At 38.9% G+C, this 26,701-nt stretch overlaps 2 protein-coding genes and 1 pseudogene across 3 annotated transcripts in view; 2 read left to right on the top strand and 1 right to left on the bottom strand.

Annotated features, from left to right (window-relative positions):
• Positions 1-5,246: 5,246 nt before the first annotated feature.
• On the bottom strand, positions 5,247-26,115 carry LOC128931603 (uncharacterized). Its single transcript, XM_078367002.1, has 4 exons — positions 24,445-26,115; positions 12,684-12,767; positions 9,320-9,417; positions 5,247-8,699 (listed from the first exon to the last, which is right to left on the bottom strand). The coding sequence occupies exon 1, from the start codon at positions 25,626-25,628 to the stop codon at positions 25,071-25,073; it is 558 nt and encodes a 185-aa protein (XP_078223128.1). The 5' UTR covers positions 25,629-26,115; the 3' UTR covers positions 5,247-8,699; positions 9,320-9,417; positions 12,684-12,767; positions 24,445-25,070.
• Positions 17,297-17,604, top strand: LOC108590957 (small ribosomal subunit protein eS21 pseudogene; annotated as a pseudogene).
• BMP2K (BMP2 inducible kinase) overlaps positions 25,407-26,701 on the top strand; it is a 148,075-nt gene continuing 146,780 nt past the window's right edge. For both annotated transcript variants that reach the window (XM_035293461.3, XM_035293460.3), the window contains exon 1: positions 25,407-25,798. In XM_035293461.3, the coding sequence (XP_035149352.2) occupies positions 25,627-25,798 (172 nt within the window). In that variant the 5' untranslated portion in view covers positions 25,407-25,626. The remainder of the gene's footprint in view (positions 25,799-26,701) is intronic.

Raw genomic sequence — 26,701 nt, 5'->3', positions numbered from 1 at the left:
TCTAACAATATCAATCTCAGTGCTCTACTGTTAAAATAGTTTGCTGTTGCCTCAGGGTTGCCACTTACCACCCTCCCCACCCTCCTGCCTATTTATATATTAACGCTAACTTTAGGGAGATGAAGTAAGCCACATGTACAGGTAGCAGTCTCTGGGTTGTATGAATTGGAAATTAATCATATGCATCATGGTTCGGCCTTGTGGCTGACACATTGCCTGAGACAGCCCCAGACCTATGACAGAGCCAACTCTGGAGTTGTATTTTAAAGAAATGCAGGAGCCACAATCTCCCTGGAAGAAAGAACTTAAAACTGTAATTTCTTAGCAGTTTACATAAGATTGAGAAAATGTCAAGTATCCATATCAAAGAACAGGGTTTGAAGGAGATTACAGAGGGGCTAAATTTCTTTAACCCACTTGGCATTGCCATTGGTTATATATAGAAACTGGGCTCAATTCTGCTGAATGGCTAACCACAATCTCAGAGCCTGTAATCTTCTGTTATCTGTACTGACGCCCTTTTTATTTATGTGGATAATTGAAAGTTGACTATAATTACGAAATCTGACAACTTCAAGACAAACTCATTGAGCATCACTCTTCTAGAAACAATGTGAATTGAGATGTTTTACCCACTAGACAACCCTAGTCAAGTTTGCTTATGGTTAAAGAATGTACTATCAACCACAACATCCCAAACAAAAAACACAACGGAGCAACCCAACAACAACCAATGTTTCTCTTAGAGACAATTGTAATGAGACAGGACTGACATTAACCACAAAAGAGAAGTGAGAGATAATTTGAGGAAGTAAAATAAAGTTTAATAAAGGCTGTGATATTTCTGTGGAACCTACTAAAAGGGGAACTCCAAGATATGCCTTACATTTGCCCAGATATAGATCTGAGTTTGCATATTTTGTGATTTCAGAGTATGTTCTGAGTAAACAGCAAATATACTTAGTATAAGTGGTTAATGAAGCTGCAAGCAAAGTGGGCATATCCTGTCACAGTGCACATAATAACAAAGCTAATATTAACTGAGTGCTTACCGTGAGCAGGCACTGTGCTAAAACGTTTCGCATGAGTTAACTTGTTTAATCCTCATTCTAATTATGATGTTTGTACTATTCATAACCCCATTTTTAGGAAACTGAAGTTTACAGAGTTTGACTACTTTCTACAGCTGGTAAGTGCTTAACCTCAGGTTTGAATCAAGATCTTCTGACCCCAGACGTGTATCTTTGTTTTATCTTGTCCACCTATTCTTGGTAGATCTGAAATGGAGTCCAGTCTTGTGTCAGTACTGTAGTCATTGTCCCCGGAGAAGCTCATTGTTTACTATGTAGGGTGACCGGCAATCTGTAAGCCAGCCTTTGGGGCATAATGTGCCTCTTTTTTGTTAATGCTTAGAAGAAACCTACTTAAAAATACGTTTTTTCCATTAGAGTCATGACAGGTCAAAGATCTACTGAGGATGGGAGGTGTCTTTACTTGACACAATAGGCTTTAATTAGGAGAAGTGGAATAAACATAAGCAAGAAAACCTTTGGGGCCAGGCGCTGTGGCTCACATCTGTAATCCCAGCACATTGGGAGATCGAGGTGGGCAGATCATGAGGTCAAGGTATCGAGATCATCATGGCCAACATGGTAAATCTCATCTCTACTAAAAATACAAAAATTAGCTGAGCTTGGGGGTGCGTGCTTGTAATTCCAGCTTCTCAGGAAGCTGAGGTGGAGAATTGCTTAAACCTAGGAGGCAGAGCCAAGATCACACCACTGCACTCCAGCCTGGTGACAGAGCAAGACTTTGTCTCAAAAAACAAATAAATAAACACACACACACAAACACACACAGTAAAACCCCTTTGGACTCTGATTTCACTTAATGATACTTAATGTTAAATGCATTTCACAGGTGCTACTGAGGAAATCATTCAAAGTCCCAGCGTATCTGTGGCAGGCCTAAAGCTAAGAAAGGTAGGGTACAGGGTTGGCCATACACATGTATAAATAGTAGGTAGACATTCAAGAGGCTGAAAAGGGCACCAAATTTGTTTTCCCCTAGACTTATCAATTGGTCTGAAATTTTCACCATTACTATCACTTATTTGGATAAAACCCCTGTATTAGAATATAAATCTGTTCTTGAAAGGATTAAGACATTAAGCCATTAATATTCACTACAGACAATGATGGTTAACCCTATAGCTGTAATGTTAGAAAAGAACAGGGCTTTGAGGGAATGAGACCATGGTAGATAAATTTTGAGGGGAAAAAAGAAAATTGGAAAGGTCACAGCAGTGGTTTTGAAACACAGGTTTGCAGATCAGACAAGGTGCTCATTAATTTTTGGTGAAATATGAGCAACAGGGACAATGTAAAATTTCTAATTAAAATTATAAATTTAAAATTATAAAATTATAAAATCTGAGATAATGTTCTCCTTTTTGAATGGTATTGTGTCATTTCTGTTATGAGATGATTATGATAGTAGGTGAAGGTTGAATTTTTTAAAATATCTGTATTTGACAAAATTAAAAGCTAGCAATTTTTTGTTCATCTTTAATGGATATACATGCATTCAATATTCTATTACAGGTTCACAGTAACTATGAGGAATTTTTGTGATCATGTCTATTTTATAGATGAGGAATCTCTGGCCTAGAGGATAAATAACTTACCCAAGTTGATACAGCTATTAAGTGCCAAAAGTGTAACTTGTCCTCCTTACTCACTTCTTCCATTTGGGACAAGGATACTGGGCCTTTTGGGAAAAGAAAGATACTAAAAACAGAAAGAGAAATGCTAGAAAAACCAAAATACAGAAGATAAATTTCACCTACTTAATTTTAACAAAGATCTAGAACTTTCCTGGCAAAAATATTTTCCTTCGTACTTGGCATTTAAAAACTAACATCATAAAATCCTGAAAATCTAAGAGCAAAAAAAGTTTTAAAGTTCATTCTTCTTCTTTTCAATAAATGAGGAAACTTAGAGGTAGCTCTGACTTAAAATTCTGCACTGCTGCATATCACAAGCATTCAAGAAATGTTTATTTAAAGCAAAAGACATAACACGACCATTATTGGTAATGCAGAGAAGAAAATAGCAAAGGAATATGTAGCCTGATCAGAACAGGTAAGTAACTGCATGTGACAAACTTCAGCCACCTCAGTCATCCATTAGGAAAAACCCTTAAAACAGAATTAATTTCAACTCAGTGATATGCACATAGGAAGCATTTAACAGTCAATTACTAAAATAATAAATGAATGCCTAATTTCATATTGCTCATCATAACATGGGCAACAGTCTTTCTTGTTCTAGAAATAAATATTTGATGACCTGGGAAAATGCTTAACCAAGAAAAAACTATTACAAGGCTACACTTTGATTGACTATATATATTTGTCATTAAATACGGGTATAAAATGAAAATGTCTAAATATGCTAATTGAGACATAATACATATAGTGGTTAAGATTTAAGAACTAGCATAATTTATTTGGCAGTTTTCCAAGTTCTCAACATTTGTAAATATTTTCCACTACTGAGTCCCTTTGCCACCAGGGAGCCCAACTAAATCCAGAATTATGTTTTCTTCAGGGAGACAGGGGAAGCTGTCATCAGCCACAACAACCTCAGCAGTTAGCTCTCTTGTGCTTACTCTTGAACATGTATTCAAGAATTAGAATATGCTCAGTATTTCTGCTCAGTATTTCCAAGTTCTTATGTACCTTAAATTGGCATCTACTGTTGACTAGGAGGACAATGGGTGAGCAGTCAAATTACTTTTCAGGGTTTGAGAGGAGACAGAGACAGAATGGTATTCTGCGGCCTCAGTCCTAAGTTTCAGAAAATCCATGGTAACTCTCATATCTCTAAAGCAAAGAGCTAAGGAAGTTCATCTAATGCTTCTGAAAGGCAGATATTGAGGTGGCTGTGGGGACCTCTGAGAGCACATCTACCCTGTAGTCCAAGAAACTACCTATCATAGTGAAAGCTCAGTTGCCCCATTGAAGAGTTTCCCACCATGGCTTGGATTTGCATGAGAAACATCATCAGACTGTATCTGATTCTTAAAAATGGATGAAGTACAGAGAGGTAACTTTAAAGATGCTTCCTCATTAATTAGGAATCCAAGATCATCGAGTTCCCTCACCCAAGAGGGAAATTAAAGTTTTGAGGACAATGCCTGAGCCTACTGCTGACTTACAGAACTCATTTCACTCATAAATTTGAGCCCCCAAGGCCTAAAGGAGACGAGTGTGGTTTAAGCTTTCCCTTCATTTTCATTCTATACAGACCTGGCCATTTAATGGTTGCTGGATCTCGGCAAGCACTTGGAGAAGTTCTAGCTGTTCTCAACCTCTAATTCTGCTTCAGGTCTTACATTCTGGAAGGAGTGAGATGCCACTGAAATGGAGGTTTCCTTAAGCTCTATACAGAAATGGTGCACCACAGAGGGCCACAAACCTGAACACAGAGCTCCCATTGCAGTGTGTGTGTGTGTGTGTGTGTGTGTGTTGGTGGGGGTGGGGGAGTACGGTGTTGAGGAGGAGGGGCACCGGGAATGGGGGTGGGCAGCTAGCTAGCAGCCATTTCAGGAAACCCTAAAACGGATCAGGCAGATTTTGACTTGGGTTATAGGATTACCCTTTAGCCAGGAAGCTAGACTCATTTCTTCATTTGTTCAGCAGTAATTTATTAAGCACCTATTTTTGTGAAACTAGAAAGGGTAGAATCCCATAATTTGAGGACCACTTCACAGAGGAACTAGGATTGCTGGAGGTGATCAGCAATCCTAATTATTAATCCTTAGTATGGGGCTAAGGGATTCTTCATTTAACCCCTGTCCTATACTTCACTCATGCTCTCAAATGGAAATGACCTCTTTGACATTATCATTCATCAAATTTTTTTAGCTGTACTGTATAGAACACATCAAGGCCAACACTATTGGACTGTTTATTAATCTATCAAAATGAGATCTATTTTAAATCAATAAAAATCAAAGATCTTACTTTCTTTTCACCTCAAGTGCATAACACAGTTCCTAGCCCATAGTGGACATTTTAGAGATGTCCATTGCATTGAAAAAATAATAATTCCTATGATGAGAAATACTTTACTTTGGGCTTTATTTGGTTGGAGGCAATTATTGGTTGGATATTTTCTCATCTGCAATGTTTTTGAACCAGTGAATAGTAATACTAAATAGCAATATAATAACAACTGATTTATTTTACTTTTAAGTCAGGAAAATTTGCCCACTCAGGTAGTGAAATTCAGCCATCGGTCCACTGAGTATTCACTTACTTTAATGCCAAAATTTCAGCTCTGTTGAAGTATTCATTAAGAGTGCTGATTTGAAGCTGTTCTAAAATTGATTCTTACAGTTTTTGCCCTGCATCTCTTTTTTCCTATTTGTAAGATCCATGTTATAATTGCATATACCCTAGAAAAGAGATATTACTATACACACACAATTACTATTACTCTCATTGTCAATGATTCAATATGCAGATGTGTTAAAATCAGTTGTTTACTGCAAGAAATAAAGTACAAAATTTTTTAAACATGTGATTTAAACATTCATATTTAGGACTACTGTAATAATATACATTCTCATTCATTGATTTTTTGCGAGCTGATCTTTCTGAGAGAAAATGAGAAGGATTACAGCCAGGTACCAGCAATTACACATAGCACACGAGAAGTCTCACTGGTTTACTTATGGAAGTGTGTGACACATATGACTGCCATCTGTCACATGCATCACAGTGAAGGAAAAGCTTGCAAATTCCTGTTCTATAGTCATTCTCTTTTATTGTGAATTGTAATCTTCTTTGGAAAATTTATATTTAATCCTGCTATAATATGATTGTTCATCATTAGAAGTAAGGCAGTCGTTTTCTTGATCACACTATTAATGCACTCGACCACCTTTTTCTGCAGTTTCTTTCCTCCGTAACACTTACCTCCATCTGATATTCTATATATTTTAATTATCAATATATCTCTTCCTTCTAGAACATATAGACTTTATGAATATAGGGAGATTTGTCTTGTTTTCTACTGTTTCCCCAACAGTGCCTGGCACATAATTGTCACTCAATAAATCTTTGTTGAGTAAAGGAATAGGTAGCATGAAAAGATTTGTTCTACTGAGCAACTCTTACTAAGAAACTCGTAATTTTTTTCTGTTTAGACTGTCAATTGTTTATTAAAACAGAATTTGGATGATAAGTGAAGTAGAAACCTCCAACAATATAAAACACAAGCAAATCCAAAAGTAAAAATGGATACAAATGGGAGAGAAACAATCTAATATGATTCTGTGCTCTGCTTGACAAATTAGAGATAAATACAACTAAGTTGAATCTGGTTTTAATTGGCAGCTAGAAGTGAAAAGATTATAAAAGGCCTACTTTATTACACTAAAAAATAAACCAAAATCCTAAAATTGAATAATTCTAATGCTTAACATAGACTGCTTATGAGACATTTGTTTATTTATTTTTAATTAAACTTTTAATTTTGAGATAATTTCTGATTCACATGCAATTGTAAGAAATAATCAGAGGCTGGGTGCAGTGGCTCACACTGTGATTCCTCTATTTTGGGAGGCTGAGATGGGAGGATAGCTTTAGTCCAGAAGTTTGAAACAAGGCTGGCAGCACAGGGAGACCCTGTCTCTGCAAAAAATTAAAAGATTAACTGGGCATAGATCACTTGAGTCCTGGAGTTCAAGGCTACAGTAAGCCATGATCACACCATTGCACTCTAGTCTGGGCAAAAGAGCAAGACCCTGTGTCAAAAAATAAAAAAGGAGGAAGAAAAAGAAAAAGAAAAAAATAATGCAGAGGGAACCCCTCCAATGATAAGATCTTGCAAAATTACAGTATGGTATTACAGCCAGGGAATCCACACTGATATAAGTGAACATATAGCATATTTCTATAACCACAAGGATCTCTCAAGTTGCCCTTGTGCAGCCACACCTATTTCCCTCTTTACCCCAATACCTCCTTAATTCCTGGGAACCACTAGTATGGTCTCTATTTCTATAGTTTTGTCATCGCAAAAAATGTTATGTAAATGAAATCATACAGCGTGTAACCTTTTGGGACTGGCTTTTTCACTCTGTATAATTCTCTAGCGATTCATATAGGTTGTGGAGTATATCAATAATTTCTTCCTTTTTATTAGGGTCCCATAGTATGGGTCTACTATGATTTGTTTGACCATTTATCTGTTAAAGGACATCTAGTTGTTTTTAGTTTTTGGCTATTATGAATAAAACTGCTATAAATAAATATTTATGTACAGTTCTTTTGTGTGAACATAGACTTCCTTTATCTGGGATGAGTGCTCAAGGTTACAACTGCTGGGTTGTACAGTCATCGCACATTTAGTGTCTAAAGACATTGCCAAACCGTTCTGTGGAGTGGCTATACAGTCCCACCAGGAACGTCTCAGTAACTCACTTTCTCTGCATTCTTGTCAGCTTTTGGTGTTGTCACTTTTTTTTCTGGTAAGTGTGTATTACTATTGCATTGTGGTTTAAATGTGTCTTTCCCTGACGGCTGAGGATGTTAAACATCTTTTCATTTGCATTCTTATGTCCTTCTAGTGAAATGTCTGATCATATTTTTGGCCATCTAGTGAGATGAAGGCCCATCTACTGAGTTTTTTAATTTTGGTTATTGTATTTCCCTGATACAATTGGTTCTTCTTGGTATCTTCTATTTAATTTCTGAGGTTTTCTATTTTTACATTTGTGTCAAGTATGTTATAATTGCTCATTAAAGCTTTTTTAAAATCATGGCTGCTTTGAAATTCTAACATCTCTGTTATCTCAGCATTGACATCTATTGATTGCCTTTTTTTATTTGAGTTTGAGTTTCATTTATTCAATTGAGGCTCATTTATTATTGAATCCTGAAAGAACAATATCAGTCTGAAGTCTTCCTCCTTTACATGAATAGGAATTTTTTAATAAAACCAGAATATTTTGCATTACCAGATTCTGGATATTATTTAAATCTTATTTTCTAACTGGCTTTATCTGATGCCACCCTGACAGAAGTGTGGGCACCACCTCCTTACAGCCAGGCAGAGGTAGAGTGAATATTTTGCACTTAGTTTCCATTGTTCTCTGATGGGGGCAGGCTCTTCATGAATGCTGGTGGAGTGGAAATCCCATCTCCCCACATGGATTCCACTGGTATCACAGGTGGGTGGTCTCATTACTGTTGAGTGGTCATAAAAGTTCTGACTCTCCACTAGAGTCTCTCTGATATAACCTCAGTGGGGATGTCTTGTTACTGCAAGGAGAGGGTAGAAATCCATGTGGCTCTATTGATGCTAAAGGGGAATGTGGAACTCCTTATAGGCAAGTGGGGATGAAAGATCTGGTTTTTATTGGAACTTCTATTGGTCCTTGGAAAATTTGGCTGTATCTTTATAACCTTACAAAAATGGAAGTCCAGGATCTCCACTCAGCTTTTACTGATATGGGTGGAGACGGGGTCACAGTTTGAAAGAAGTACAGCAGTCAATGTCAAAAATTTTTGTCTTACTAGGGTACCTATTTCCTGGTCTTTTGGCTAGAGAGAATATGCTTCTGCTGGGGCTTTTTTTGGTCTTGGCCATCGTCATCCTAGGTTGCTTGCTTCTTCAGCTTTAAGTCTAGAATATATAAAGAGAAAAAAAAAAAAAACCCAAAATCCAGTGTACTCACTGCTATGTTGTTCATGGGTCCAAAGGCCCCTAGCTGGTCTACCCTCTCTCCACCTTTCAGAGTCTTCTTATGTTTGTTTTATATATAATGTTCAGGGGAAAATAAGAAAATAGCAATAGAGAAAAGCATCTCTGCTTTGTCCTCCTAGATACAGAAGCTCGTGTAATATATTTTATCCTTAAAATGTTAAATAATTAGATAGTCATTACTGAACCTTCTGAAAGAACAATATCTACATCTGTGTTGTCCAACTGGTAGAACTGGTAAGTATATGGGAGTATTTAAATTTATTAAAATTGAACACAAAAAAATCCAGTTCCTCAGTTACACTAGCAACATTTTGAGTGCTCAATGTTATGGTAGTCTAGTGGCTACCATATTGGATTGTGCAGACACAGAACGTTCTGAGCATATGAGAAAGTCTTTTGGACAAAGCTGACTTACAATAAACAAACGTAGTTCATGATACCACTAAATATTTCTGCCACAAAATATATGGGAAGAAGCCAAGCATGGTGGTCTGCACCTCTAGTTCTAGCTACTTGGGATGCGGATGCGAGAAGATCACCTGAGTTCAGGAGTTTGAGGTTGCACTGAGCTGTGGTCAATCAAGCCACTGCACTTCAGCCTGGGTGACAGAGCCAGAGCCAGAGCCAGAGCCTGTGACTAAAAAAAACCAAAACAAAATAAATCAAAACAGTGAAAGAACACAATAAGACAAATGGGTGAATAAATAACACTGTGAAGGACAGAAATAAGAAGAATGTAAATGTATTCACAACGTAAATTTCCACAATGGACACTAATCCCACTAACATACCAAAAATTGTATTTTTAGTGATTCTAGCCTGCTTGGGTCTGTCTCTAAGACCCTCCCTTTTCCTATGGGTTGATGCAGTTTGGAACGATAAAAACTAATATAACAGCTGAGAGTAGCGTGTATTTACTCTGACATTGCATGCCACGTTCTGATATCTGCCTTCAGCAAATGTTGGACATATTCAATCAACATCATTTTATTTGATAGAGGGGATTCAAACACTTTATAGACTTCAGTATTTTTTAAAAATAAACTGAAGTGATAAGGAGACAACTGTAGCAAGAGAGTACAATTTCAAGCAGCAAAATCAAAATACAAAAAAAATGTAAATAAAATGGGAGATGGTAAAAATATAAAGATGTCAGAACTGGAGCTTCTTATTTAATTTATTCAATGACTATTTATAAAGTGCATGGTATTATAGTTGAATAATCAATTGCTCATATGAGAAATTGAGCTACAGAGAAACTGGCTTCACTGTTTAGCGGCAAAGTAAGGAAAAATATTTAGGCCACTTCCTTCCATCAAGCACTCTTCCCACTCATACTATATGGCCATCAAAAGGCCTTTCCTAGTCATAGCAGCCATATTGAATCCTTTATTATTTGAAAAAAAAAGTCTGCATTTTCTGCCTCCATGATTTACTTATGTTTTCTCCTCATTAATTCATTCTACATATACTTGTCAAGCATCTACACTGAGCAGGAACTTGTAGGCACCAACATATATCAGTGAAGAAAGCAAAAGTGTCTGTCAGAACATTCTAGGATGGGTAGGCAGACAATAAATACGATACATTGTAAAACATGTTAGAAGATGAGTGCTATGCAATAAAGAAGCAGAACAGGGTATATGGGGATCAGATGGGAGGTATGGGCCAGACGAAGTCACTCAAATAGAATTGGCCCATCATCACCGTTTATTGACATCTTAGCTCTTCTTCAATCTTCATCTCAAATACCACCTCCTCCATAAAATCCTGCTCAATACCTTATTAAAATTAATCCCTTCCACTATGCTCCTATCACACTTCCCAGCTCTACTGCAGCACTCAGCACCTGCTTTGTGTTAGATGTGAATGCATCTATCTCTTCATCAGAGCATAATTCCTTAATAAAGAGAATGTGCCTTATTAATCATTTAATCAATGTGCAGAGTCACATATAGTGGCTGGCTTAATAAGTGTGTGCTGAATAATGAATACTAAATTAAACGTGAATTGACAAAGTGCTCAATTGTTTATAAAAGACAATCCTGACATTAGGATTCAAAAATATAAAGTCAGTATGCAGATACTAACTGCCAATCTTCCATTCACACTTATATTGGTCCCTTCTGCTAACATTTATAGGGCTAGAGAGATAATAAATGCCTTTTTCATTTTCTGCTCTTGCTGGATTTCTAATAACAAGCATCAGATGTTAACATGCCAAACAGATCAAGCAAAATAATGGCATCATCAATAACTTAAATTTGTCTTCAGAGCTGAAATGTATTATTCATACAGCCTAGTAAATTAACCATTATACATTAGAATTGAGGCAACCTAACTAATACCATTGCCTTTTTATAGTACATGCTTTTATTCAAGAAAATATAATAGTTTTTCTCTTTGCCAATGAGTGAAAACTACAGAAATCATCAAATTATATTATTCTCTGTTTATTTCACAAAATATATTGCTTTATATGCGCAACAACCAGTAAAACTTGTTGGCTAAGAAATTGTATTTTTTACAAGATGATAACATATTATCTTGAAAGTACTGTCACAAACAATATTCATATGATTACCACATAAAGATAGCTATAACACTGAGTTTGATTACACACTCTGTAGGTATGCTAATAGATGGGTATGAACAAAAGCCTTCCCCTAAACAATCATATGACTAAAAATCCAATGTAGTGTTTGCATTTTACTTTAAAAAAAAATTCACCTTTAGAATTTAAGGATTTAATTAGCACATACTTAGAACATGTTTATAAATTCTTAGTAATTCAGTAGATTGAACTGGTTGAATTAGTGATTAATGTTGCTTTTATGAAAAGAGATGTGACAATATGAAATATTAATGAATGTTCTACTAGAATTGCTAATAATGGATTCTTCTAATGAAGAATTTAAAGCAAACCTCTTTTAAAGAAGGAAATGTGTTTGCATTCTTAATATATTTTATTAAACCGAAACATTGATGTTTCCCTTAAAGGTACTTATTTTTATCCAAAATGTACATACAGTATATATTTTATTTTAATTAAACTTTATTCTCAATATGCAGGGCATTACTATAGAGTAAAATCAGTTAGGAGGAGTTCAATTGCTAAGGTTAGCATTCTCATTATTAGAGAAATGTTATTATAATTATAGGGAAGCAAAGTAGTTAAGTCATAAGCGAGAAACGTTAACAATGGTGAATGAAAGGAAGAATGTGTGGTCAGAGGCAGAACAGACCTAAGAAAAGTACAGGATGACAATGAATACAAGAGACCATGCTTGTAACTACTAGACTCAATGTTTGGCAAAGAGTATGGCTATGTCTTATTTCTATTTTCCTACTGTGACCAGTACAATGCTGTGTGTGTGTGTGTGTGTGTGTAGGCCTGCATTAAGTACCTGTTTAATTAATTTAATTATGTACAAAGGGCCAGCCAAGTAGTTGGCCCTAGTTACTCTTTGTCTGAGGCTGTGTGTCAATGTTATCAAAACAAGTGATAAATTCAACAAAAATAAAAATTGTTATGTAAAATTACTTGAAACAATTTTAGTTGTTTGACATAAATTATAAATGTTTTTATCACCTGTTTGTTATCACATACTATGAGAAAGTTGAAAGTTTAAGTTGGTCAAGTCTATGATTAATTCTCTTTCATACAAAATATTGACGTTAATTTTTCTCATAATAATTATTTTGATTTAAATGTATTTTAGGCACATTTTCAATGACTCAGTGTGTTCACATATGCATGTAAAATTTGAATTTGGTGTTAGTGAATACAGAATGGGCATTTTAATGCAATGCTGCCTAAATATACTCATATACAGAGACATACATATATCTATATTAAGCTTGTAAGTTTGGTTGGGCACAGTGGCTCATGTTTATACTCACAACAGTTTGGGAGGCTGAGGTGTTAGGATTGCTTGAGGACAGGAGTTTGAGAACAGCTTGGACAGCATAGCAAGACCTTCATCTCTACAAAAAAATTAGAAATATTAGCTGGGCATGGTGGCACACATCTGTAATTCCAGCTACTTAGGAGGCTGACGTAGGAGGATTGCTTGAGGCCAGAAATTCAAGGCTGAAGTGGGCTATGATTGTACCAGTGCACTCCTGTTGGGTTACACAATGAGACCCCATCTCTAAAAAATAAAACAAAGTTTCTAAGTTTAGAAATTACAAACATGGTTGTCTATAATATGGATATGGCATGGGGACTCAACAGAGAGTATTTTATTTGAATAAAAGTGACAAGAATTTTTATAAAACATTTACATTATATGAGTTTCTTTCAGCTATGCAATTTCACTTTTGAATTAAAGTTAACTCAGGAGTGCCAATTCCCCTTGCATTTTGTAGATGCTCTGACTTGCTGCTGCTAGTTTATCAGTAAACATTAGTTGGGTGTTGTCACAGTAAATGGAAAAAAATGTTCTCTTTCAGTGTAAGCAGGCCCACTAACAGAAGAGAAATCAGGTGTCATGTTGAAGTATGAAAAATAAAGGCTTTTAAAAAGTATATAGTAGTCCCCTCCTTATCCTCAGAGGATATGTTTGAGGACCCCCAGAGGATACCTGAAACCGAGGATAGTACCAAACCCCATTATATACTATGTCTTTTTCAATTTGATAATCAAAAAGCCTGCCAAGTGACTAATGGGTAGGTAGCATATACAGCATGGATATGTTGGATGAAGGGATGATTCACAGTGATGTGGGATCACATGAGATTTCATCAGGCCACTTGGAACTGTGTGCAACTTAAAACTTATGAATTGTTTATTTATGAAAATTTTCATTTAATATTTTTGGCCTGAGATTGACCCTGGGTAAATTAAACCTCATAAAGTAAGACCACCTATAAGGGGGAACTACTGTACTTACTACTGTACTTATCCTTTTTTTTTTTTTTGAGACGAAGTAGTGCTCTGTCACCCAGGCTGGAGTGCAGTGGCATGATCTTGGCTCACTGCAACCTCTACCTCCTGGGTTCAAGCGATTCTCCTGCCTCAGGCTCCTAAGTAGGTGGGACTACGAGTGCGTGCCACCACCCCTGACTAATTTTTCGTATTTTTAGTAGAGATGGGGTTTCACTTTGTTAGCCAGGATGGTCTCAATCTCCTGACCTCAGGTTATCCACCCGCCTAGGCCACCCAAAGTGCTGGGATGTATTAATCTTTTTAAGAGTGACTCCCTTAAAGATTATTTTTAGAGAAATATGCAAATAGAATAATTGAAAATGTTCAATAAAAAGCAATTTGCAAGTAATATAATTTAAGACATTTTCATTTTAACTTGTAATATACATTAAGGTGATATATGATCTTCATCAAGATGAAAACAAATAATGAAAATTGTTTTTTAGGTAATATCAGCTCATACCTCATGGAGATTTTTTTCAAGAAAAAATCTAGAACAGGAAATTATTTTTTTTAACCTTTAAACACCAATGCAGTGAAATTTATCTCTTCTTATCTACACTCTGTTCCATTGTAACTCCCCCTTCAAAGTATTTGTCTTTAATTCCTTTTTAGCCTGTTAATCCAAAATGCAATTTAAATACCCCACACATCTTGAAATATCAATTCAAAGTGGCATTTACTATCCAGGCACTTAAGTATTTAGCACCTGTAATGTGCCTAGTATTGTACTACACATGCAATGGGATTACTTAAAAATAAAAACCATACATTGTATATTTTGTTTCATAGTTAAGACTATGCATAGTGACTTACTAAAGAACAGAGCATGCCGGGCTTTGTATGCAGACAAAAGTGCTATGGCAATTCTGAGAATCATTGTATTGTTATGGAGTGAGGAAACTGGGAAAAAACGTGAAGAAGGTAAAGCAAATTAGGAATGCTGTAAATGACTAAAGTGGATGGTGAGGAGGAAAAGACAGTGTTCAAGGTTAGGAAAACAGCAAGAACAAAAAGAGTGAAAAGGGTGAGGTATTTTAGCCGGGGGAAAATTAATCATCATTCTAAAGCAGATTTGTGTGTTTGCAGTAGTGGGGACCAGGCTTTTTTTTTTTTATATCCCCAAGCTTTGCTTTCAAATTTACAACTGTCAAGTTTCAGAGTTTCTCACCTATCTTTAACTTGTTGATGATTTTACTTATAGCATTCTCTTGATCATGCTGTCCTGCATAAGCTTTTTGCATAAGCTTTTCACTCCAGAATCAGAATATCCTTTCTTTTCCTTTTTTAAATTTTTTTTGAGATGGAATTTTGCTCTTGTTGCCCAGGCTGGAGGGCAATGGCGAAATCTCAGCTTACTGCAACCTCCCCCTCCAGGGTTCAAACAATTCTGCCTCAGCCTCCCGAGTAGCTTCGATTACAGAAGCCCACCACCACACCCAGCTAATATTTTATATTTTTAGTAGAGACGGGGTTTCACCACATTGGCCAGGGTGGTCTTGAACTTCTGATCTCAGGTGATCCGGCCGCCTCAGCCTCCCAAAGTGCTGGGATTATAGGTACCACACTCTGCCAGGATAGCCTTTCTTATATAGTCCTATACACTGAATAATTCTCCATTTCCTGTTTTTTTCTTTTCTTTTCTTTCTTTCTTTCTTTTTTTTTTTTTTTTAGCTACCAGCATTTTTTCTCTTAAGACTATCATCAAAGTTTCAGGAAATGATCCAGGCTTAATGTTGGCCAATGAACTTCAGTCTGCAAATGTTTATTAAGCATTTACTGGGAGACAGACATAGAAACAGATGGAAAAGCCATGGTTCTTGCCCTTCGGAAGCTTTTAGCCAGGGCAAACGCTCTTTGCTGCCCCAAATCTGCCTATATTGTTTTCAACTACAATCACAATTTTAAGTTTACCAAAATAGGAGAAAAGGAAATGAAATGATAAATGCTAAGAAAGCTAAAACTCACCAAAAAAAGAAAGAATAGTTTATTTCTGTGAGGCACCTGTGACGAAAGGGTAGCCTGGTAGAATAGTTTAGGTCCTTGCTCTGTCACTTCAAGTATAACTTTGAACAAGATGATACAGGGAAAGAGGGGAACTGATATTTCTTGATTATCTATGATGTGTCCAGAGCTACGACTGGCATTAATTATAGATTATTACTTGATACTTGTAGAGTATACCACCTCCAAGCCCCCTTAGAAAACCACAATACCACCACTGAAAACAAAAACCAGATTCTTCCTTTTTTAAAAACGATCAAAACTTAGGTGCAGATAGGCTAAGAAACTTGGTGTTTCAGACAGACCTGAGATTTCACCCTAGTCTCAACCCCTTAGCTCTACTACTTACTAGATTTTTGGCTAAGTCATTCATTTATTTATTTAACACCTAGTATGTCAAGCATGCTGCTTAACACTGGGTTTTAAGGCAATATTGTGGCATTTTCTCTTTCCTCAAAGCTCTTATAGTTCGGTAGAGGCAGATAGATATGTAAGGAAGCCCCTGTAGTTAAGCAACAGATGTAGTTCTGCAGGTCTGTAAAGTGTAGTGTGGGGTACAAATTAGAAGCCGATCCATTCTAACCCTGGATTGGCAGGTGGCAGAGGTCAAGAAAGCCCTGAATCAGGTGATCATGAGAAAGAACAAAGACATTCTAACCTGAGGGAGCATTAGGGCCTGAAACAGCTTGGTAAGAAATGAAAGTGTTTCAGGGCAGGCTGGAGTAGACAGCTGCAAGGCAGGGGTAATAATGTCTACTTCACTTGTTAGAGGATTAAAGAGGTAACATACAGAGAGTGCTAACCATAATGTCTGAGACATACTAGGTGCTCAGTCAATGTTTCGTTTCTGCTTCCTTTCAGTTCCTCCATTTGATTATATCATTTTCCACCTCTGAAATTCCATAATTTTTATCACACTGTATGGGTTCTTATTGTGAATCCGTTCACACACTAGTTGGCACACTGTTCATGTTCAGTTAAAAGTATCTACCACATTTGATAAAAGTCTGGGTAAAACAAGATGTAAATTTTATGAAGGATTGAAGCAAAAGCTGAATTTAACTTCAATCCTTTTTTCCTCTCTTTCCCTCTACAGTAACTTGAATTTTTTGCATGTGTATATGTGTGTCACGGATGTATAGAGCTTCAGTAACAGTTCAACACATTGGGACAGAATTCGAAATGTTTCCAGGAGGATTATTTGCTTCCAAACTGACAAGAGCTGCTTTTCTGTCTCCAGAAGTCTATAAGATCACAACATCAGCCATACTGGCAGGAGGAGACTTGAAGGCAACATACCATAATAATACAACCTTAGGGCTCATCATTTCATATAAAAACGTACAGTCAGCCTTATCTCCACTCTCAATCTGTCTCCATCTCTATTATACGGTCCTGTACATGCTTGTATCCCCTTCAAAAGTATGTAAACTCTGAAGCCACGACCTGTTTTATTCAACTCATTCATCTGCTCCTAGCTGCCCCAATCCACAGTGCTTTACACATTTTAGATACTTAGCAAATATTTGTTAAACTTTACAGATATTCAGTTGTTTTCTTTTCTCTGCTCTTGCACAGTGTGGTGGCAGCCCGCATAGTCTTGAGATGCAGAATGACAGCGAGCTTGTGGACTTGTACATGTGGTGGAAAGGCTCTGCTAGTAACCGCATCACTAGTGCCAAGGACCATGCATCCATCCAGTTGAACGTGGTGGAGGTTGACAAGGTCACAGGCAGGTTTAACGGCCAGTTTAAAACCTATGCTATCTTCGAAGTCATTCACAGGGTGGGTGAGTCAGATGACTCCACTCTCTGATTGGCCAAGGCCAGTGGCATCATCTGATAAAAATTTTGACTGGAGAGAATCATGGCTATGGAATGTTTGTCATAAAGAGTGAAAACCTAAAAAAAAAAAAAAATTAAAAAAATTGTAAAATACCTGTTAATCAGAAATTAAACATAATCCCACTTATTTTAGTAGAGTTCCCTGAGCTGTGGCAGCACAGTCATCTAAGATAAACGGAGAGTACAGCAGGAGGTACCTTATTATTTCAGACTGCAGCTATCATTTCATTTATTACGTATTTTCAAAGAGCCTGTATGGTATGGTTAAAAGCATGAGCCATAAAGTCTTTCTACCTGTTTTTGAACCCTGTTAAAAGTCATAAGCCCTGGGCTGTGACCTAATCTTTCCATGCATCAGTAGTCTTTTCTGCAAAGTAAGAGTAATCATAGAAGCTATCATATAGTGTAGTCATAAAGATTTACTGAGTTACATGTAAAGCACTTTAGAATAGCACGGGCACATTGCAAGTGCCCAATAAGAATTAGTTCTTATTTTATACACTGCTAAAGTTTTATATAAATGTTAACAGGAGCAAGGTAGTAGCTTGTCTGCAAGAAGGAAACACCAGGCTATAAAGACAAGGGAGGGTGAGACCATAACCAGAAATTTGTCTGTAATCCTACTCTAGGACAAATATTTCTCTACGGAGAAATCTACTCTGTCATAGAGGCATGAGGGCAAGGTGCAGAACTCCCCTATCCCTCAACCCATTTGTTGGGTAAGGACAAAAGTGCCTCTCTTGGTGGTGGTGCCTATATCCTGCAGTCTTTTTTAAAGGCATGGTCAAAACTCTATCGTAGAATTTTATTTCATGTCAAATGAGTCATATTTCCTATTAAGAATATTTGTGAGTACCTGGATATTTTGAACTGTTAGATCAGATTAATTTTTTAAGGTACATATGAATTTTTACAAGGTATGGTGATGATATTGAGTGGTTTTAACAGAGGATTTAAATATCACTTGATATTTTAAAAACATTTGTTCGCCGGATGTGGTAGCTCACACTTGTAATTCTAGCACTTTAGGAGGCCGAAGCAGGTGGATCACAAGGTTGGGAGATTGAGACCATTCTGGCCAACATAGTGAAACCTCGTCTCTACTAAAACTACAAAAAAAAAATTAGCTGGGTGTGGTGGCACATGCCTGTAGTCCCAGCTACTCAGGAGGCTGAGGCAGGAGAATTGCTTGAACACAGGAGGCGGAGATTGTAGTGAGCCGAGATGGAACTACTGCACTACAGCCTGGGTAACAGTGCGAGACTCCATCTCAAAAAATAAAAACAAAAGGACAGGCGCAAGTGGCTCATGCTTGTAATCCCAGCACTTTGGGAGGCCGAGGTGGGTGGATCACCTGAGGTCAGGAGTTCAAGATCAACCTGGCCAACATAGAGAAACCCTGTCTCTATTAAAAAAAAAAACAAACAAAAACAAACAAGCAAAAACAAACATTTGTTTTAATAATGGAGTCATATATGTTCTTTTAATAGACCTTAAAACTTTTACTTTTTTTGAAAGCAAAGACATGAACATTTAACTTGGTATAATGTAATAATGTTAGGCAGAAAATATATTCTTTTAAAAAAGTGAAAAAAAATGTTTTGTTGAGACAGAGTCTCAGTGTGTTCCTCAGGCTTGTCTCAAATTTCTGGCCTGGAATGATCCTCCTGCCTCTGTCTCCCTAAGTGCTGGGATTATAGGTGTGAACCATCATGCCTGGCTGAGGAAAAATAATTATTCTTAACAGTGAATATTAAGTGAGGCTAATGATGGTAGAAGATATGTTATCAAAGGAAAATACTGACTTATGAGGAAAAATGATTAATCAGGTATTAGGGCTTATGAAGATGACTTATGAAGGTCACTGTGCCAGCAGAATACGTCTTTTGGGATAAGCACATTTGTTTAATCTGTGTCAGTCTTTCTCACTTCTCTTAAGTTTTTGAGAACCACTTTAATGCAAAACACATGAGGGTTAGGTTATATTTTTCCAGCAGAAGACAAAATATAACAATCATTTTCCCTTTCCTCATTGTCAAAATTCTTCCTGTTTAAGGATCTCAGAATCCTGTAGTTAGCTAGAATGATGTATTGACTTTATCAGAAATGTGTAATGTGAAATGCCTAAAGTGAAGCAATCTATTTTAAAAAGAGTCTTCATTATGTGGCAACTTTCCAACTATTTTTATAGCTGTACAGCTATAAATATTTAAGATTGAGGTATCTATAACAAATTGAAATAAAATTATAATTCTTTTACTTTTATTAAGTTATTCTATATCTGTGTTTTGACTGTAAGTCACCTCAATGCTCTTGTTTAAGATGGTCAGAATCAAATTATCTACATTTATTGTTTTTGGTATAGATTTCATTTTGCAACAGGAAGCCAAAATGGATGTTCTTTCATGGTCTAATAATGAGTGTAAAACTAGAAGATGGTGCTTTTGTGTCAGTGAACACATCGAGGTGCTGGGAGGGTGGTGCATCCTGAGAGGGCATGGATGCTTTGTGCACTACCACTTCCCATAGCTTGCCTTTTCCATCTCATCCAGGCAGCTGTTCCTGAGTTATATATCTTTTATAATAAACCAGAAAACTGGATATGATGTGGGATATCGACACAGTAATAATGTCATCATTTCTGAGGATCTGAGAATGCCCAATGTGGAAGTATCAAACAAAAGCTGAAAGAATGCACCAAAAGATTAGTTGGTGCACTGGGCTCACCTTGGTTCACCTGGTCACTACAACTGGGAGGTGGTTAGAAACATGCAAAGAATGGCATCTGGACAATTGCAAAAAAACAATCTCTTTGTCAATAAGAAAGGGTACAACTGTACATAGAACTTGGAATTTAGACTATTAAGTAAGAGAAACAGCAGCTACATCTCCACCAACACATTGCCTGAGACTGCCCTGTGCATGGAACTCCAAATACACAAGGGAGTTTTCCTGGATATACACATTGGAAACATTTCCTTTTTCAACATTAGCAATGGTGCAGTGGTGTGTTCTTGGCTCCCTGCAACCTCTACCTTCTGGGCTTAAGTGATCCACTTCAGCCTCCTGAGTAGTTGGAACTACAGGTATGCACCACCATACTCAGCTAATTTATAAATTTTTTATAGAGATGGGTTTCATTATATTGCCCAGGCTGGTCTTGAACTCTCAGGCTCAAGTAATCCTTCTGCCTTCACCTCCCAAAGTGCTGGGATTACAGGCGTAAGATACTAGGCCTGGCCTTCCCGCATCTTTGTATTCACTAAAATTTCTGCTTCAGAACCACTGAGCCCATTCTTTTTGCCTTCAAATTCAAATAATGTTGATTAAGACACTCTGAGTATGTGTCCTGTGATGCAGTTAGGTTCAGTAATCCTTCCCCTACATGTTGAGGAAAATTAGCAAACTGTAACCACACACTCACCCACATACAAGAATATCTGGAAAAGATATATTTACTTACAGTACAGAAATATTCTGCTATATTGACTCATTAAAAGTGTGAGAGGTAAAAAATGTATGGAACCTCTTAAAATCATAAGCACAGATTTTAATAATCTATTCATTAGGAAAGATACTATATGTTTAGTATTGTATGTTGATACAAAAGTTTGCTTTGGGGTCTGGGATTTGACTTCTGCATTTATCTCTTGAATCTTCAGATCACGTCATAGCATTTAGTATGTTCTAAGCACTAGCTAGTGTATTACAAAGGTTTTTAATTCAAGAAAAGTATTTTATTATGTCCAGGAATTACATGATTCATTAAAATGAAAGTCTTTACAATGCTTAATCTACTATAAGCCAGTAAATTAATTTAATGTATAAGAATGAGAAATTAATATATGCCTATAACATTTTCTGTAAAAATCTGAAAGACTAGAATTTTCAATATGTTTTTTCTACTGGTTACAGTCTGCCCTTAATGTCTCAATTTCTGCCTAAAAATTGATTTCAGGTTACATATTCTTATTTCACAAATTTGCTAGGAGAATATGATTTAACAACAGATGCCAACATCTTTTGGTAGTAAAAGTGTTGTAAATGTTTGGTCTTCTTGTTACTAGTAACATAGTAATCCCCCATCCCCACGGTTTCACTTTCCTCAGTTTCAGTTATCCTGGTCAACTGTGGTCTAAAAATACTAGATGGAAAAATTCCAGAAAAATCAATTGGTAAATTTCAAATTGCATGCTGTTCTGTGAAGCCCCACTGGTAGGTGAATCATCCCTTTGCCCAGTATATCTGTGCTGTCTACACTATCTGCCTGTTAGTCACTTAGTAGCCTTGTCAGGTTTCAGATCCACTGTCACAGTGCTTGTGCTCAAGGAACCCTTATTTTACTTACTAATTGCTCCAAGTGCAAGCGTAATGATGCTGGCAATTCGAATTTGCCAAAAAGAAGCCATAAAGTGCTTTCCTTAAATGAAAAGGTGAAGTTTTCAACTTAACTTAAAAAAAAATCATACGCTGAGATTGCTAAGATCTGTAGTAAAAATGAATCTTCCATCCATGAAATTGTTATAATTTATTACTTATTAACTTTTTACTGTACCTAATGTATACACTAAACCTTATCAAAGGTATGTATATATAAAAAAATTATATATATATGGTTTGGTTACTATCCTCACTTTCGTGTCCCCTGGGAGTCTTGGAATGTATCTTTCCTGGATAAGGGCAATAGGGCAGACAACTCTACAATATTTTTGCTTTTTTTTTTTTTTGAGACAGGGTCTTGCTTTGTCACCCAGGCTTGAGTGCTGACGTGCAGTGGTGTGATCACAGCTCACTGCAGTCTCAACCTCCTGAGCTCAAATGATCCTCCTGCCTAAGCCTCCAGAGTAGCTGGGACCATAGGTGTGCGCTACCACCCCTTGCTAATGCTTTGATTTTTAGTAGTCTTTGTATTTTTAAGTTATATTCTTGCTATTGGCTGTTACAGAATATTGTGACATTAATGTTCTATGAAGTTGGGAGTATATCCAAATTTTGTCACATGCTTGGTGAAAAAAAATCAAAGAACATATTACTTGGTGTTATTCTAGTCTTTCAGAGGGGGTCTATATATTATTACACATTTAATTATATATTTATTATAATTATACATTTTAATATCAAAAGTCAAGTTGCACTAGTTCATAGAAGTAATCTTTACCACATCAATTGTAAACTGACTTATTTATTTATAGACAGGGTCTTCCTCTGTCATCCAGGCTGAAATGCAGTTGGTGCCATCATGTCTTACTGCAGCCTCAACTTCCCTGGCTCCAGTGATCCTCCCACCTCAGCCTCCCAAGTATCTAGGACCACAGGCCTGTGCCGCCCCACAACGCCCAGCCAATTTTTGTATTTTTGGTAGAGATCGGGGGGGCGGGTCTCACTATGTTGCCCAGGCTCGTCTTGAACTCCTGAGCTCAAGCAATCCATGCGCCTTGGCTTCCCAAAGTACTGGGATTATACCCTAACCCACTTTGACAGATCAAACTTTTTTTTGTTTGTTTGTTTTTTTAGAGACACCCAGTCTGGAGTGCAGCAGAGCCATCATAGCATACTGCAGCCTCGAACTCCTTCGTTCAAGTGATCCTCCTGCTTCAGCCTACTGAGTAGCTGGGACCACAGGTGCATGCCACCACACCCAGCCAATTTTTGTATTTTTAGTAGAGACAGCATTTTACCATGTTGGCCAGGATGGTCTCAATCTCCTGACCTCATAATCCACCCACCTCGGCCTTCGAAAGTGCTAGGATTACAAGTGTAAGCCACCATGCCTGGTCGCATGGCTAAAATTTTTCATGTTCTTTTGAGAGATGAAGTCTTGTCATGTTTTGTTATGTTGACCAAGCTGGTTTTGAACTCCTGGTTTCAAGTGATCCTCGTAAACTTTCAAATTTATTATAACAGGCTTGTTGTGATCAGGTGAATTTATATCAGGCCCAAACTTTGTATGTTTGTCTGATTCCAGTTTTGAATTGTATGAAATGACTTAATCTCTCTATTATTCTGCTTATAAAAACAATTCAAATGTAAGAATGAGACTCCATAATGAAGCCCCACAGCAACCAAAGTGGCCAGCTTGGTTCTAAATGGAAATCCCCAACTGCCACACCACATCAATCATCTGACATATAATCTCACTTCCATTGAGCTGGAATGTACTTTAAAGGTCAGGTCTCTGGATGAAGAATTTTAGTTTAGTGGGTTATGCAGCAGAAATGCCTAAATCCTGTTTTAGTGTTGGCAGAAATAGCTTCTCTACAGATAGCAGAGAAGAAAGAACAAGGATTTTAAGCTCGAAGTTTTTGTCTAAGCACATTTTTTAATGTTTCTACCCGTTATCTCATTAAAAGCAATAAATAGGGGTGGAGATAGAAGCACATTCATCTACTTTCAAAGAAGGTGCACACTGGAGTCCTGGACACACAATTTATTTGGTCCATATTTTTAAAAATTTGGGAAATGCCACATTAGAAAAAAGTTCCAGGTTTTTGGTTCTCTTAAGAAACTGGAACTTCTGAGCACAGTGTGTGTGCTATCTTCTTTTGTGGAAAAGTAGGCTGCAGCTGAGAACTGGCTGCTCTCTTTACACATGTCCTACAGTTTGTTATTACCTACCAATCCTGAAACGTTTTACACCCGTATTTGTTTTACTGCTTCGCCCTGCAGTCAGGAGACTCCTGCGGTTTATGAAACTGATGCAACGAGGCTTTTTTATTTTTGGTTGGGGGGAGGCGAATCTCTTCAAGAAGGGGACACAGTGGTTGCTTTTGCTTCCAAACAGCCCTATATCTGCCCATTTTTCGACGATCTGACCCTAACCTACTTTTTCAGGACGGCCAGAAGCACAAAATTATGAATCAAATAATGGTCCCTAACTACCACGTACCAGCTGTGACTTTGGGAGACTCCGTTCTTTTAGCCAAAGGTGATGGTCTATGAAACGGCCTTAATACCTGCTCTGAATACCCACATATGGCTGTTGTACAGCAGGCGTGAGGTGTTTAAAGTACTCCTAAGTAATTTATAAACTGCAAAACGCTTCCCAGCACAAGCGTCCGCTACAGAGCGCGACAACACCGAGTCGGCTTTAGAAACCCAGTTACTGGAATCCACTCCAGTTCCGTCCTGCTCCCACCTCCCACGTCAGGGTGGGCGAGCGGAAGAAGGTTCTCAGGGGAGAAGGCCTGAACAACTGGCTAAGAAAGGAAGCGAGAAGTTCCTTAGCAGAGGTAAAGTTGTTGGCGGCATTTTTAAGCCCCGAGAGTGACATAGCGACTCTCAGGCGAGATGATGGATCAGGGCGCTGGACTAGGAGCCAGTCCCTGGGCCACCTCCCAGGCCGAAGCCGGGCCTAGCCAGTACCCTCCCGGCGCAACCCTGGACCCAGGATCCCCGACTTTGCCCTCGTCCCCAACCCCCACAATCACCTCCCGTGGTCCCCCTCCACGTGACAAGAGGCGGAACCGTCACTTCCGGCGGCGCGGGCAGCGCGCCTGCGCTGGGCGACCAGCCTCAGTGAGCGGTTGGCGGCAGCGCTGCCCCGTCAACGGCCGCGAGTGGCGGGCGACTCGGGTCTGACGGGGGCAGCGGCGGTGCGGCGGGCTGCGGTCCTGCCAGCTTGCGGCCTGAGACGTCCAGCCTCCTGCCTGGAGAGGCCGGCCGCCCCGCCCCCTTCCCCGTCTCCCTTGCTCCCTCCCTCCACCCGGGCTCGCGCGCTTCAGGCGCAGAGTGAGGCAGCGGGGACGCCCAGGGCACTAGCGGAGGCGGCGGCATTGCCTCTGCACTCGGACCCGCCCCCTCGTGCCCCGCCCCGCCCCGTCCCGTCCCGTCCCCGCCCTCTCCACCGCCGTCTGCGGGAGCCTGGCAGCTGCAGCCGAGCCGCGGAGCGGGCGACCGGGGCCGGGGCTGTGCGCTCGGGGAGCACGGAATGTGAGGCTTGGCGGGCCGCAACGCGCTCGGACGCTCGGACCGGCTCGGGGCGGCGACCCCTCCCTGACGCCCGGCTGCGCGCTGGGCTGGGGACTCGCGCTCTTGGTCGCCCTTGCGCGCTCCCCGCGCGGGCGGGACCATGAAGAAGTTCTCTCGGATGCCCAAGTCGGAGGGCGGCAGCGGCGGCGGAGCGGCGGGTGGCGGGGCTGGCGGCGCTGTGACCAGCTGTGGCTCCGGCGGCTCGTCCGTGGGGGTCCGGGTGTTCGCGGTCGGCCGCTACCAGGTCACCCTGGAAGAGTCGCTGGCCGAAGGTACGGGTGCCCGGGGAGGCTTGGACAGGCAGGTGAGGGAGGGCTGGGGTGTGGCGGCGGCTTCTCCGGGTCTTCGCCCTCTGCACTGACTCTTGTACGCCGTTCTTCCTCCGCTGCCGGGCCAGCGGGGCTCTTAAAAGAGTGGCTCGGGCTTTCTCTTTTCAGCTGGCTTTTCTTGCCGCTGGCAGCTCTGGCCGGTGCACAGTTCTCTCATGCCGAGTTTAGTTCTCTCATGCCGAGTTTAAGTCAATTTCTATCCGTTTTGACGCGAGAAAATAGATAGAAGACGCGCTAGGAAGTGGGGTGGTGTTATGATTGGGACAGTGACTCATTAGAGGGTCAGATCAAACAGGATTGAAGCTCTGTTCTGCCAGCTGTGGCTCAGACGGGTGTCATGCGTTGGCCTCTTCGTCCGAGCCTCCACCCGCGCTGCAGGGCATAGGACCCTAAAGCCCCTGTTGTCGATCCCGGGTTTGCTGCAGCTCAGCCATCTGTTGAAAAACAGTGTATATGTGTGCATGTGTGCATGTTGGAGGTGATCCTTTAAATTCAGTTAGTAGGTTGCACTGGGAAACAGGTAAATTTGAAGCCCATTTATCTTTGTTATTTAGAATCTTCTCTGTTGGACAAGGTGTAATTCATGCCCTCTCAATATGACTTTGATAGTGGTTTAAAAGGTGATATGAAAGCAGGTTAATTTTCACTTGTGAAGTTTTGCGGTCGGTTCTTCAGGATCTGGAGCAGGTTATGACGGTAGGCAGAAGTCTACTTACAAAAAGAATTTATTTTAATACTCCATATTAAAAGAAAAATTTATTTCTTTTAATATTCCATATTAAAAGAAGAACTTAGACTTTAGTGTTGTATTTCTGGTATAATTGCCTTGTAGAAAACACTTTCCCT

This window comes from Callithrix jacchus, chromosome 3, assembly GCF_049354715.1.
Source record: "Callithrix jacchus isolate 240 chromosome 3, calJac240_pri, whole genome shotgun sequence".
Taxonomy (NCBI): Eukaryota; Metazoa; Chordata; class Mammalia; order Primates; family Cebidae; genus Callithrix; species Callithrix jacchus.
Note: the sequence above shows the minus strand (reverse complement) of the source record. Positions and strands in the feature narration are given on the sequence as shown.

Excerpts from the sequence above, each read along its gene's own strand:
- LOC128931603 (XM_078367002.1), bottom strand. The coding sequence starts at position 25,628 with ATGGTCCCGCCCGCGCGGGGAGCGCGCAAGGGCGACCAAGAGCGCGAG.